Genomic DNA, 14,760 nt, shown 5'->3' on the forward strand with positions numbered 1-14,760 from the left:
TAAATGGCCCAACGGACTCCGACGCGCACTGGGAGCGGGACAGGGACAAGGGGGTTTGCAGGGCGCAGCCTTCTTTAGCACGGACCTGGCAACGAAAGAGGCAGCAACTGGTGGAAGGTCCCAGTTGAGCCCTGGGAATGACGTTAATTAACATTTTCCATGAACGAGCTTGGCAGGAGGTGGCGGAGGGCGGGAGGAAGATGAAGCTAGGTTACTGGGCCGACCAGCAACCGCCCACTGACCTGACTGGGTGGATGACAGCCCGGCATTCCCGGCTCCACTTCACCAGCAGTGCGCCTAGGTTGAACTCCTAAAGTATCTTCGGGCTTGTCTCACCCCCTGCTCCATCACTCCTTTCCCAGCACCACGGGACAGCGGGTGACAAGGGACAAGCAGGCGGACGAGAGATGGCAGCGCGCTGGTGCGTTTTCCCACCTCCTTGGACCTGTGTCCATCTCTCCGTCCACCGTGATGGACGCAAGAGTCCAGCTCCTGCCTGGAAACCCAGGGCACTGTGGTGATAAAAGCACCGAGCAGACCTTCTAGGAAAGAGCAGCATTGAAAGCATGAGTTGATCCCCAAAATCCAAGTGCCTCAACTCAAGCGCTTTCTATTTTTTAAAGCCCTCTGCACATCCGCGCAGCTTCGCCGGAGGTATCGCAGGTAGCCCCACCATCGAGCGGCAGGATTAACGGGCTGGGTTGATGTCAGGCTGTTTTAATGTCCCATTCCAGCTCCCTGTAACTAAAACCTGGAGGACAATACATCCGAACACCATCCAAGCCGCAGAATAACGATAGAGACATTTAGCTAACACACGGAGCGTGTTCTCCTAAGGAATTTGCTCCAAAAGGGGTTTTGACCCCCAGAACAAGAGTTTAGAGCCCTAGCAAAATGCTTCCAGGGAAATGATGGCTTCTGACGGCCTTCTCCAGATGCTTGCTATGATTTGGGATCTACCAAATGCTCTCCAGGATCTACTGCAAAGCTGTGAACCCTCTCCTTTGGTACTTGCAGGCAATGAAGTATTTGAGCCAAAATACCTCAGGAGCTGGAGTAAATATGGGATGGTGTTTCTAAAATCACCAGGAACAACATATTTAAGAGGGAGCAAAATAGCTGGGCAAGAAGAAGCCTTGTTCCTGCAGCATCCAACTTTTCCAAGGATGGGGCATCCACCACTTCTCTGGGCAACCTGGTCCAGTGTCTCACCACCCTGATTGTAAAAAATGTCTTCCTTCCGTCCAACTCTATCCTCCTTCAGTTTAAAATCACTGCCCTTTGTCCTGTCACTACAGGCCCTGGTAAAAAAGTCTCTCTGCATCTTTCTTAGAAGTCTCCTTTCTAGATCGAAAGGCCACAAGAAGGTGTCCCCAGAGCCTCCTCTTCTCCAGGCTGAATAGCCCCAGCTCTCTCAGTCTTTCTCCACACCAGAGCTGCTCCAGCCCTTTCACCATTTTTGTGGCCTCCTCTGGACCCTCTCCAACTGGTCCATGTCTGACTTGTGCTGGGGACCCCACAGCTGGATGCAGTGCTCCAGGAGGGTCTCACCAGAGCGGAGCAGAGAGGCAGAATCCCCTCCCCTGACCTGCTGGCCATGCTTCTTTTGATGCAGCCCAGGATACGGTTGGTTTTCTGGGCTGCAAGTGCACATTGCTGGCTCATGTCCCATTTTTCATCCACCAGTATCCTCAAGTCCTTCTCCGCAAGGCTGCTGTCCATCCTTTAATCCCCCGGTCTATATTGAGAAGATACTGGGGATTGCCCCAACCCAGGTGCAAGACCTTGCACTTGGCCTTGTTGAACCTCATGAGGTTCGCATGGGCCTGCTCCTCCAGCCGGTCAAGGTCCCTCTGGATGGCATCCTTTCCCTCAAGGGAACCAACAGTACCACTCAGCTTGGTGTCACCTACAAACTTGCTGAGGGCGCACTCAATTCCACTGTCTAAGTCACTGATAAAGATATCAAATAGTATTGGTCCCAGTACAGACTCTTAAGGGACATCACTTGGTACTGGTTTTCCACTTGGACATTGAGCCACTGACTATAACACTTCGGATGCGGGCATCTAGAAGGTGAACCCCAAATGGAAGAGCAAAGACCAGCATTCATCCCTGCATGGGCACGTCGACAACATTCAGTTATTCCCTGCGCTGCTTGGCTGAGGAACTCCATTTCCATCAGAGACCCTCACAATCTCGTCCACCACAACCCAAAGCCGTGATGGAGCCACTTTCACACAGGGAATCCATCAGCATTAATGATCAACCCCAAATCATCACCTTCGGGGATGGACCAAGCCAGCCATCCACTGGACATCTCTTATAGTCCCCTCTCTGTCCAACAACAGAGAACAGATGGGAAGGAAGGGAGATTCCAGTACGGGTAGCAAAGACAAAATCTGCTCTTCTTTGTGTCCATCTGTACAGAAGTTCAGCCTGAAATCAAGAACCCTCTGCCTCATCAGTACATTCTCGCTTTATAGCTGTGATTCCGTGATCTGAACTTCCTCATTTTGGCCCGTGTCAACCTCATGAAGTTCAACCAGGCCAAGGGCAAGGTCCTGCACATGGGTCAGGGCAATCCCAGGCACAAATCCAGGCTAGGTGGAGAATGGATGGAGAGCAGCCCTGAGGAAAAGGACTTGAGGGTGCTGGTGGACGAGAAGCTCAACATGAGCCGGCAAAGCGCCCTTGGGGCCCAGAAAGCCAACGGCATCCTGGGCTGCATTACCAGCAGCGTGGCAGCAGGTCGAGGGAGGGGATTCTGCCCCTCTGCTCCGCTCTGGTGAGACCCCACCTGCAGCGCTGCGTCCAGCTCTGGAGCCCCCAACATCAGAAGGACGTGGAGCTGTTGGAGAGGGTCCAGAGGAGGCCACGCAGATGCTGAGAGGGCTGGAGCAGCTCTGCTGTGAGGCCAGGCTGAGAGAGCTGGGGCTGTTGAGCCTGGAGAAGAGGAGGCTCCGGGGAGACCTGAGAGTGGTCTTCCAGTACCTCAAGGGGCCTACAAGAAAGATGGGGAGTGGCTGTTCAGTAGGGCCTGTTGCGATAGGACAAGGGGTGATGTTTTAAAACAGAGAGAGGTAGATTTAGATTGGATATTAGGAAAAAAATTTTTACAATGAGGGTTGTAGAACACTGGAACAGGTTGCCCAGACTGGTGGTGGATGCCCCATCCCTGGAAACGTTCAAGGCCAGGCTGGATGAGGCTCTGAGCAACCTGATTTAGTCAGGGATGTCCCCGCTCCTTGCAGGGGGGTTGGACTAGATGACCTTTGAAGGTCCCTTCCAACTCTAACCATTCTATGATTCTACGATTTTCATGTTTTGAGATGCACCTTCTTCTACCAAGAAGCGCAAGAGAGAAAATCACGGGCCAGTATTTATCAGGCACTGTTATCAACTAGCCCAGGCTATTAAGCAGTTCAAGTCTGCCCTGATAAGCAACATCTTTACTGTAAGCATGTGAACGCCGTTGAAGATATTCCAGTTAAATTAAAGTAGCAATAAGAACCCTCATTAGGCCATTACAGAGTACGGCTAATAAGACGCAACTGGAAACGCACAAAGATTTCCACAACGATACGCGGGTAGGATTAGGCATGGAAGAAACCTGATTAATTTTGAACCTCCTCTGCAGGCCACGAAGTGTTTTCAACACAAAGCTCCCGTCGCCAGTACCAAGATTTATCGCTTACTACCACCAGCGCAGCCATTGTTGCCCAGAGGAGATGCACCCAACGTCCCCAGTAAGCCAACTGGGATGCACCCAGACAGATCTCAGCCTGCTCAAATCCAGCCTGGCCACCATTCGTGATCTTACAAGCAGGCTCATTACCAAGCCTACCCACTTTTTTTTTTTTTAATTTTAATGAAGATTTTACTTACTAATCAGTTTGTTGACGGAAGTTGAACATGCCCCATCCCTTGAAACGTTCAAGGCCAGGTTGGATGAGGCTCTGAGCAACCTGATCTGGTTGGAGATGTCCCTGCTCCTTGCAGGGGGGTTGGACTGGATGGGCTTTGAAGGTCCCTTCCCACCCAAACCATTCTATGACTCTATGATTCCATGATTTCTGCTACAAACCATAGGAAAAAAAAAGCAAATCAAGCGGGCAACTCTCACACCCAGAAAACATCTATCACCAGAGCCGAAACTAAAGATAAACAAAATGAAGTTGATTTTGTAGTTGATTCTCATACTGCTGCAGTGGACTACAAAAGAGCTACGAAAGGCAGTGCTCTCCACCAGCAATTTTGGAATGATGGGAGAAGGTAATCCACCAAGCCCCTATCCCTGAGAAGGGGCTGCCCCACTGCCCAGAAGTTATCTCCAGTGTCACCCAGACACGCCTGCAAGCATCGAAAATCAGCAGGAAAGTTGAGGTCCACTGAGCACACCATGAACCTGCAGCTGGAACAGGTGGATGAGGGAGAGATGAGGTCAAGGAGCAACCTGAGCCTTCAGGATTTCCACAGCCAGAAGATGTTCAACAACTCTCAATGGACTTTTCATCCAGAGATTTGTCCACGTGCTTCAACTCTAAGGGAGAGGATGGAGCTCTGAAACGGCAGCAGAAAGCACAGAGCAGCTCCTGTCCCACTGCTAGCCCCACCACAGCCGCAGGGACCTTGGGAAGAAGGAGCACAACCAATTGGACCAGCAGAATGGAGAAGCAAGGAATTATTTCTAAAGAATTTACACCCCGCTTAATAAATCACTGTGATTCTTACACTTGGTAGACTCAAGAAGCATCTCCAAGCTTCTTCCCGTCACAAAGTCTCTTGACGCTGCGGCAAGAGGAGAGCCAGAGTCCTTTACCTCCACACCATAGGCGGCCATCACAACCACCTGGGACAGAAGTCCAGGATGATCAGCAGGCGGAATATCTCTCCTATGAAGAAAGGCTGCGAGAGTTGGGGTTGGAGAAGCCTGGAGAAGGCTCCAGGAGGACCTTACTGCAGCCTTTCAATACAGAAAGGGGGCTTCTAAGAAAGATGAAGAGACTTTTTACCAGGGCCTGTAGTGACAGGTCAAGGGGCAACACTTTTAAATTGAAAGAGGGGAGGTTTAGATTGGACATTAAGGAAGAATTTTTTTACGACGAGAGTGGTGAGACACTGGACCAAGCTGCCCAGAGAAGCTGTGGATGCCCCATCATTGGAGGTGCTCAAGGTCAGGTTGGATGAGGCTTTGAGCAACCTGATCGAGTGAGAGATGTCCCTGTCTGTGGCCAGGGGGTTGGACTGGATTATCTTTAAAGGTCCCTTCCAACCCAAACCATTCTGTGATTCGATGAAAGATGGAGGTGGAGTTTAATTACAGAGCTGGGAATCAGCCAGCAGCTACCTGGATGAACGTGCATGAATTCCTCGATGAGTGCATGTGCTCAACGAAAGGCAAGTTGGCTGGGGATCAAGCCAGGATCAAATGAATCACGGAATGATAGAATTGTTTAGGTTGGAGAAGACCTAAAATTCTTAAAAAGATCAACAAGTCCAATCATTAACCTAGCACTGCCAAGTCCACCACTAAACCACGTCCCTAAGCACCACATCTACATGTCTTCTGAATATCTCCAGGGATGGAGACTCAACCACCTCCCTGGGCAGCCTGTTCCAACGCTTGACAAACCTTTTGGTGAAGAAATATTTCCTAATATCAATCCAAACATCCCCTGGCGCAATTTGAGGCCATTTCCTCTTGTCCTACCACTCATTACTTGGGAGAAGAGATCGACCCCCACCTCGCTACAACCTCCTTTCAGGTAGTTGTAGAGAACAATGAGGTCTCCCCTCAGCCTCCTCTTCTCCAGACTAAACAACCCCAGTTCCCGCAGCCGCTCCTCATGAGACTGGTGCTCCAGACCCTTCACCAGCCTCATTGCTCTTTGGACGCGCTCCAGCACCTCAACATCTTTCTTGCAGTGAGGGGCCCAAAACTGAGTGGTCAAGGTGCAGGCTCACCAGTGCTGACTCAAGGGGACAATCACTTCCCTGCTCCTGCTGGCCACACTATTTCTGATACAAGCCAGGATGCTGTTGGCCTTCTTGGCCACCTGGGCACACTGCTGGCTCATGTTCAGCCGGCTGTTGACCAACACCCCCCGGTCCCTTGCTGCCGGGCACCTTTCCGGCCACCCTTCCCCAAGCTGTAGCGTTGTGTGGGATTGTTGTGACCCACGTGCAGGAGCCAACACTTGGCCTTGTTGAACCTCACACAGTTGGCCTCGGCCCATCGATCCAGCCTGTCCAGATCCCTCTGTAGAGCCTTCCTACCCTTGAGCAGGTCAACACTCCTGCCCAAATTGGTGTCATCTGCAAACTTACTGAGGGCACACTCGATCCTCTCATCCAGATCGTTGATAAAGATACTAAACAGAATTGGTCCAATACCGATCCCTGGGGAACACCACTTGTGACTGGCCACCAACTGGATTTAACTCCATTCACCACAACTCCTTGGGCTCGGCCATCCAGCCAGTTTTTTACCCAGAGAAGAGTACGTTCATCCAAGCCACGAGCAGCCAGCGGGCTGGAGGGGGAAGAAAGACTCAGAAAGACCAACATCTGACGGCTGCTGGCTGTGAGAAAAGAAAAAATGCTGTTTTACCCAGCAGGCAACAAAAACCAGCTGAGAACAGGCAATCTGAACAGCGCTGATCTTCACCTCTCTGTGATAACAGATTAAGGGGAACAAGGACCCCAGGCGGCGACGCTCCATCGCAAACTGAGCGCGGGATAATTAAGAGAAAACCCCAAAGACATTTAACTGTTAGCTGCTGCTAACACAGCTCAGGTAGCTTTTCCTGAAGAAATGTGTTCAGCTTAATGTATGAAACAAGTATGGCGAGAACCTGCTAAAACCTCCACCAGAAAAAGAGAAAATAACCAACCTAACGCGTCACGAGGCAAGAGAAACGCTGATGAGAACAAGGCGTCAGCGAATAAAAAGTCCCCGCGTTGGAATTTCCTACCGAAAAATCAAGCAGCTGCCGCTGTGAAAACCACCGCGCTCCATCTGGGGAAGGAAAATTATTTTTCCCAAGGAAGTGGCACTTCCTCGGGCAGTACCTCCTAACCAGGCCTGCCCCTGCTCGTGTCGCCGATATTTTATGGGGATAAGGTGCAAATCTGCTGAATCTGCAAATCTGAGCTCTGGTGAAAAGCTGTTGGATGAGCAACACGGTAGAACCAAAAAGATGGATTTTAGGAGACCGATGGACAACCTCAACACAGGTCAACCACAAGCATCTCTGCTGCAACGGGAGGTCCCCTGGTCAAGCTTCACCATCAGGATGAAGGGTTCGGGGTCTCCAGGAGGGACGGGTTGCCGGCAAACACCGGAGCACAGAGCCCCTGCTTCCGTGTGATTTATTCCAGACAATTTCCTGTTGCATTTTCACGGTAGCCTCGTTGTTTAATCTCACTGCGTCTTACCGCTTAACGGTCCCCGCGGGGGAACAATTTACCCACAGGCTTCACAGCAGTTGATGGAAAAGATACGAAGAGCGGTATTTAATGCAGCACGCTCGCTAATGTACACCGTGGGGGAAAAGCTTATTTAACACGAAACAATTTTACCGATGCAGCAGTTGGAGAGGACCACGCTGACTCGCTTGCCTTTGCTCCGACACGCTGCGAGGGGTAGAGAAAGCCAGCTCCAAAACCCGCCCTAGCCACGATTCTTCCAGTTTATTCCTCAAGCTTCAGGCTGCCCTCCCAGTGAACTCATGCCTCAAGCCCTGAGGAGAAGGACCTGGGGGTGCTGGTGGACGCGAAGCTCAACATGAGCCGGCAAAGCGCCCTTGCAGCCCAGAAACCAACGGCATCCTGGGCTGCATCAAGAGGAGCGTGGGCAGCAGGTCGAGGGAGGGGATTCTGCCCCTCTGCTCCGCTCTGGTGAGACCCCACCTGCAGCGCTGCGTCCAGCTCTGGAGCCCCCAACATCAGAAGGACGTGGAGCAGTTGGAGAGGGTGCAGAGGAGGCCACGCAGATGCTGAGAGGGCTGGAGCAGCTCTGCTGTGAGGCCAGGCTGAGAGAGCTGGGGCTGTTGAGCCTGGAGAAGAGGAGGCTCCGGGGAGAGCTGAGAGCGGCTCCCAGTGCCCAAAGGGGGCTGCAGGAAAGGTGGGGAGAGACTCTTCAGCAGGGCCTGCTGGGACAAGACGAGGGGTGGTGGTTTCAAAGTAGAGGGAGGCAGATTCAGATCAGATATTAGGAAGAAATGTTTTCCACTGAGGGTGGTGGAGCACTGTCCCAGGTTGCCCAGAGAGGTGGTGGATGCCCCATCCCTGGAAACATTCCAGGCCAGGTTGGCCGGGGCTGTGGGCAACCTGATCTGGTTGGAGACGTCCGTGCTCCTGGCAGGGGGGTTGGACTGGATGGGCTTTGAAGGTCCCTTCCAACCCCAGCGTTTCTATGATTCTAAGCCAAGATGCAAGCATGAGGACCCGTACTGAAGTAGGGATAGGGAACCAGAGAAGAGCTTTTACTGAAGAGCAGCTCACTAAAACTTATTCGGAAAACCCTGAGGAGCACCTGCAAGAGGCCCTATTTCTCTCTCTCCCCCCCCACTTCCCCCTTCAGGCTTCCTCCAGCACAGGTGACCAGCCCAGAGGGACCAGCTTCACCCAACGTGACCGTTTCATGATGCCAGAAAAGGTCAGGGAGCTCCAGGCAAGGTGGCAAGAAGATTTCCGTGGTGGGCATCATTTTGTGCCTTCAGCTAAGACACGTAAGACGATGTGTTTAGAGACAATTTGAGCCGCAGAGGTGTTTGGAGCCATATTTCACCAACTGCTTCATCAAGCTGAACTTGCAGGTCCCTCCACTCCCTTTAGGAAGCTGCAGGCCCATGTGCACACACACAGAGGGAAGAAAATTCCCAACCCACGACCAAGGAATGGGGGAGGATGCTGGAAATCAAAGTTCTGCCTGTGCTACCTGCTTCCTCCTGGAAATGATGAACACTGGGGGTAAAACTCTCTTAAAGAAGGATGTGGTCACGCTTTTGTAGGAGAGCCATACCCTCTTCCCAAGGATGAAGGGACCTTTGCCCTCTACAGTCTACGTTCCTGAAGAAGGGACTTGGGAATGCAAAATTAAAGCTTTCTTCCTTATTTCGAAGTTCCTGATGAAGCCAGAGTGGGCCGGTCCCAGCGTCGTTCGTACAAAGAGCTTGTGCAGTTGGAGTGCGGTGGGATGGGTCAAAGGCCGACATCAACTTGGCCTGAGCATCGTGCATCTGGAGAGTACTTACGAGGCGACGCCGCCAATGGCACGTCATAAATTATGGATAATAATGGACATTTTTTATGTAGGTCTGATAAAAATCAGAAATTGTGCTTCTCTGGCGGAGCACAGAGAGGAAAACACGACTGGGAGAAGAGCCCAGCACGCCAAAACCCAGCACAAAAGAACTTCAATCCCTAATTAGCGGCCACCCTCGTTTTGAGTTCATCCTCCGAGGACGCCACGCCGGTGTCGCACGCCTTTGCCGTCCGCGCCCTTTTACAATTCCGACCGCCGGCAGACGGCTCTCCCGGCTCCTCGGACGGGGAAAGGCAGAAGGAGAGGAGATTTACTCCCATCCTAAATTATTCACGGGAAAAGGGAGCGCGCATCGTTAACAAGCCCTCGTTTTCCGAAGCAAGGTTAACATTTTTACTCGATTCGGTAGAATATTCTAAACTCTCCGGGGTCCATTTGAGGACTTTCTACTTGGAGCAAAGGCGCGGACTCAGCACTTTTTCTATTATTTCGAGGACAAAATTAACCCTTAATGGCCCGAGCTGGTATTTCTCCTCCCTGCTTAAATATGGCCCGCTCAGCAATTTCTCCCCATATATAATTACAGGCTGCTATCCATCATCTGGAGGAGAACGCTTCTCTGACGCTCGAAAAGCGACGCGGTAAGCACTTTTCCTAATAGAATAAATATTCTAAATATCTCTTCGATATTTTCATTTAAATGGGAATATGTTAAAAATAATTGCGAAGGGCCTCGCCTGCGCGGTCAGCGCGGTGCTGGAGGGAGGAGGCAGGATGCCCGTGTTTTCCTTCGGCGGAAATGTTTATCCTGCACGCAGTCGCTTCCGTGCGCCGCCGCAAAAACGTAATTAGGCGCAGATTAATTTCTTAGCACTTCCCTCCACTCCCGCTGATGCCCTGCTTTCCTTAAAACTCTGACTTTTGGCTTTTTTCCCCTTCCTCTGGCCTGTTTTTTTTGCTCCGTAGCGGATTTTCCTCGGGAAAGGACGGCTTTGCCTTGCGGAAGGCATCATCGGGTTGCGGGACAGGCCGGTGGCTTTGCAGCGTGCCACCACGGTGATGGGCACTGAGCACCTACGGCTTCACTTGCTGGGCTGCACCCCTGCCAACGAGAGCTGCAGGGCTGGAGAAAAGGAGAAGAACCCTTTGGGGCTCCAGCCCAGACGTGGATCCAAGCATCTGACTGCTCATCCCAGCAACTTCCCCAGGGAAAAGCAGCCGAACTCATGAGGGAGTCAGAAATCTCCAGGAGTAGCAAGTCTAAGCAAAACTGCGCTTAAGCAGACGCTTATTCACGCGTTATCTATTAAATGCAATAAAATCATCGATCACAGAATGGTTAGAGCTGGAAGGGACCTTCAAAGCCCATCCAGCCCAACCCCCCTGCAAGGAGCAGGGACATCTCCAACCACATCAGGTTGCTCACAGCCCCGGACAACCTGGCCTGGAATGTTTCCAGGGATGGGGCATCCACCGCCTCTCTGGGAAATCTGGGACAGAGCTCCACCACCCTCAAAGGAAAAAATTTTTTCCTAATATCTGATCTGAATCTGCCTCCCTCTATTTTGGAACCATGACCCCTCGTCCTGTCACAGCAGGCCCTGCTGAAGAGTCTCTCCCCACCTTTCCTGCAGCCCCCTTTGGGCACTGGGAGCCGCTCTCAGCTCTCCCCGGAGCCTCCTCTTCTCCAGGCTCAACAGCCCCAGCTCTCTCAGCCTGGCCTCACAGCAGAGCTGCTCCAGCCCTCTCAGCATCTGCGTGGCCTCCTCTGCACCCTCTCCAACTGGTCCAGGTCTCTCTTGTGCTGGGGACCCCAGAGCTGGACGCAGTGCTCCAAGGGGGTCTCACCAGAGCACAGTAGAGGAGGAGAATCCCCTCCCTTGACCTGCTGGCCACAATGGTCAAAGGATGTGTAGAAATCCCACCGCACAACCCACCTCAGAAGAGAAAAGCCTGGTAGCTCTCAACTGCAGCAGAAACACATCATCTCCATAAATCTCAGAGCCCACCTTTGCTTTGCTTTATTCAAAGCTGGTGGCAAACTGACTGGCTGTCCCCTCCGAACTACGACTGCCTGGGGACTCTGATGTGACAGCATCGCCGCTCTCGCAAGTTTTGAGATGGCAGCTGGAGAAACCAGGTGAAAGCGGCCCGTATCTTGTTCACGGGACCCAAACCAACATGCTCTTTGAAGAAAAGAGTGGTTCATACCAAGAGGCAAAAAGATTATTAAATTAACGGAAAACACCAAAGGGGAATCAGATAGGATGGTCGTCTCAGTTCCCAGGGGAACGCCAGCACGGCCAATCCTCTCCCTTATCCATGAAATAAGGAAAGGTGAGGTCCTGCAGCGTGGCTCCACGTTGCTGAGGAACTGAGCTCGCTGCCGCCCACTTCTTGCAACACTTAAAGAAACGGGGAGCCACGAGATGTCAGATAAACTCCAAAATTCCATTTTTTTGGCATGTAACAGCCCTAAAATTCCCTTGGAAAGCAGTAAGTGGCAGCCAGCTCCAGGATCCGGTCCAGGAAAGCTGCTGTCTCTCGAGCTCTGTGTGCTACGTAGGGTGCCGTCAGCTTGCAGATGAGGTTGCAAGTCTACCCAGGGAGCACACGAAGTCCACGTAGGACCTCCTTTTGATCTAAACCAGAAGTTCCCAGGATCTGGAGGTGGGCTGCATGAAGGCACATATCTGGGCACAGTTTGAGGCTGCAGGCTAGGTGAGGAAGGGTGGTCTCGCTGCTAAGACTGAGCCACAAGATCTAAAGCTCAAGTTTTAACCCATCACAGAGCCGGCATGCAAAATAAGCATTGATGTCTGCGATTTTTTGACGTAAAACAGGAACTCTTAAGCCTTTTCCTTCGCTTCTCATCTATTTAACTGAGCAGTTTTCAGAGCAGGTGCTATCAGCTCAGACATGGGACTCCCGTAACACGGACAATCTGTGGAAGCTCCTCCTAGGAAAATATCGACACGTTTGCAAGCTGCAGCCTTTCATTTGTTTCCTTTCCCCCCCGCCCCCTCCTGCCTCTAAAGCAACCAAGCCACTTTGCTCACAAGCCCTCAGAAAGGCACTGGCCTTTCATCACATCCAGTGCTCAGCGGCTTCCAGCCCTACGGCTCCCTTCGGTGCCGTAGCTCGCGTGAAAACCAGCTTGCGGCTTCGGCAAAGGCGTATACGTCTCGGGACCGCAAGGTTGTCCCCTTCTTTACCTTTTCTCCCATGGGGCAATAGCCTTTGAGGAAATCTTGGCACACTTCTGCCTTCCTGGACACGTAGACGTGGCTGTACGGGCAGTTGCTGTTGCTGCAGATCCCCTTCAAGAAGTAGGAGCACACCGGCATCTGCAAGGGCAGAGGATGGGAAACCCGTTAGCGTTCCCGCTCGACTTGGGATTAGGAACCGTTCCAACACCCAGAACTGAAATAAAACAGCGACAGGCGAAAAATAAATACACGGCTTTTGCCAGGCACTGGTCCCAGAGGTATTTTTAGCTCTTCTACTGGTCTCCTGCAACGCAGCTCCCTGATATTACGTAGTCCCAGCGTACATACGCACCGCGGGTGAACGCGCCTGCCTTAGCATCCTTCGGGATGCTGGAGAGAGGACAGAGAGCCTGGAACGGCCACCAGTACGGCACGGGGAAGGGATGGGGGAATCGCAATAAAGTCTGCTCTCACGAGGGCTTTGCGGGCACGTGGCAGGTTCATCTTCTGCTGCCACTCTTCCCGACTGACCTTGAAGAGGAGAGGAGGGGCGGCTGCTCCCCGGGCTCCTCGTTCGCGTGGCCGAGGACGGAGAACGCCTTTCCCGATCCGGCGGCCGGGATGGGAACAGCGGCGCAGGGCTCACACCCAGCCTGGCCGCGCTCTGCCATGGGGGGTTCTGGCCATCGCAAAGGCAAAACCAGCGTGGATCCGGAGCGGGCTGGAGGGTGCAGAGGAGAAAGGCTCCAAAAAATGAGTCCCAAAAAGGTGCGCTTGCACCTTCGCAAGTATTTTTTGGGGGAGGCTGCTTCACGCGACGGCGTCGGCCTGGCACCCTCCGAGCGCTGCGAGCGACGCGATGACGCCGGTCCCCGCGCGCTGGAGGAAGGATGCTCCAGGAGGGAGGGAAAGGAGGAGGAGAGCCCGCGCTCCGGCTGCGAGCGGTCGAGGAGGAGGAAAGCGGTCGGATACACTCCCGAGCACTAGCAGCGCGACAGCCGCCAGGAAAAAAAACCAAACGAGTGAGGATCCTCATCGTCCTCAAACCGCAAACTTCACCTTCTGCCAGCTGTTACCATTAAAAACAAATTACCAGCCTGCCGCAATATTTCAGCATCCTTAACTCACCGGCTACCGCAGGCAACTTCCCGACCCGAATAAGCGGGAACGCCAGCTTCCCAAAGCCTCCACGACGCTCCGGCTCCTTCTCCTCAACCCCTCGCCGCTCGCCTCTGCGCTGAATTTCCTTCCCGCTCGGCGCGGTGCCGATCCTTCCGTTCGCCGGTAGTGTCTCAGTCCGGCCGGTCGGAGCATCCCCAACCCAATATTTACAATTCCGCAATAACCACAGGCGAGACTGGGAGGAAAAATCCCGTTCCCTGAAGGGCACGTTAGGGTTTTAACTAACCGGGCTCACTCGAGGGGAAGGGAGAAATAGAGAGGAGGAGGGGGAAGCAGAGAGGAAAGGAAACAAAGGGTGCTTTAAAAGAGAAGAGTTTATTTTTAATTGTCTTTTAACCGCAGGCATTAACACAAAGGACAGGGCTCTGGGGCGAGCTTTTTTGGTGATGGTGGTGCGACCGTAAACAATTCCCTTAATGCAGTTTTTGATATAGAGCCCAAATTAGCTCTAATAAAAAGGGCTAATAACGGCAGCTCTTCGACAAAAATAAACTCCTCCTAGCTGTCAAGCCGGAGCCATTATCAAGAGGAAGCAGCGCTCTCATTTCAATTAACCTTGTTTGCACCCCACTACGTCCACACAAATAACAATAACATTAATTCAAGGCGCTGGTGCGCCGCGGCCGCGTTAGACAGCTTTGACGACGTACACGCTTTGGAGCCGGCGCCTAATGAACCCGAAACTCCACGTGAATTTCCAAATTGCTCACAACAGAGTTTTGAAGCTCTATTAGGGAGAAAAATGCTGATTCTTTTGGAGTTCCTCAAGGGGAAAAGCTGTTGCAGCAGCAGCGGGCGGCTGCCCGAGTCCTAGCCTCGCGCTAACTTTCACTCACAAACCCAGTCGCTCAGATTTACCGGTTTCTCTCGATCACCGGGACGCGTCCGTGGCTCTGCCTCGTCGCAGAGAAATTCCCCGGCGCGTCGCTTCGACGGATGCTCCTCAGCCGAGGGCTCTGCCCTGCGTCCCCTGCGGGGCAAAATTCCTCAACCTGCAGCTTTCCCTCTCCTCCAGGCTCCTTTTTCCGCTGTCGGCGGGGCAGTTTGGCTTCTGGAAGCATCTGGAAAGCATCACTGGCCATCTGGAGCAGCCCGTTG

The 14,760-nt window shown here is 52.6% G+C and overlaps 1 protein-coding gene across 1 annotated transcript in view; it reads right to left on the bottom strand.

Moving 5' to 3' along the window:
* The window catches only part of ZC3H3 (zinc finger CCCH-type containing 3), a 165,263-nt gene that overhangs the window by 19,171 nt on the left and 131,332 nt on the right, over nucleotides 1-14,760 (bottom strand). The window contains exon 9 of the mRNA XM_086741364.1: nucleotides 12,487-12,618. Coding sequence (XP_086597490.1) covers nucleotides 12,487-12,618 — 132 coding nt within the window. The remainder of the gene's footprint in view (nucleotides 1-12,486; nucleotides 12,619-14,760) is intronic.

The sequence above is a fragment of the Chlamydotis macqueenii genome, chromosome 2, assembly GCF_036417535.1.
Source record: "Chlamydotis macqueenii isolate bChlMac1 chromosome 2, bChlMac1.mat, whole genome shotgun sequence".
NCBI classification, from domain to species: domain Eukaryota; kingdom Metazoa; phylum Chordata; class Aves; order Otidiformes; family Otididae; genus Chlamydotis; species Chlamydotis macqueenii.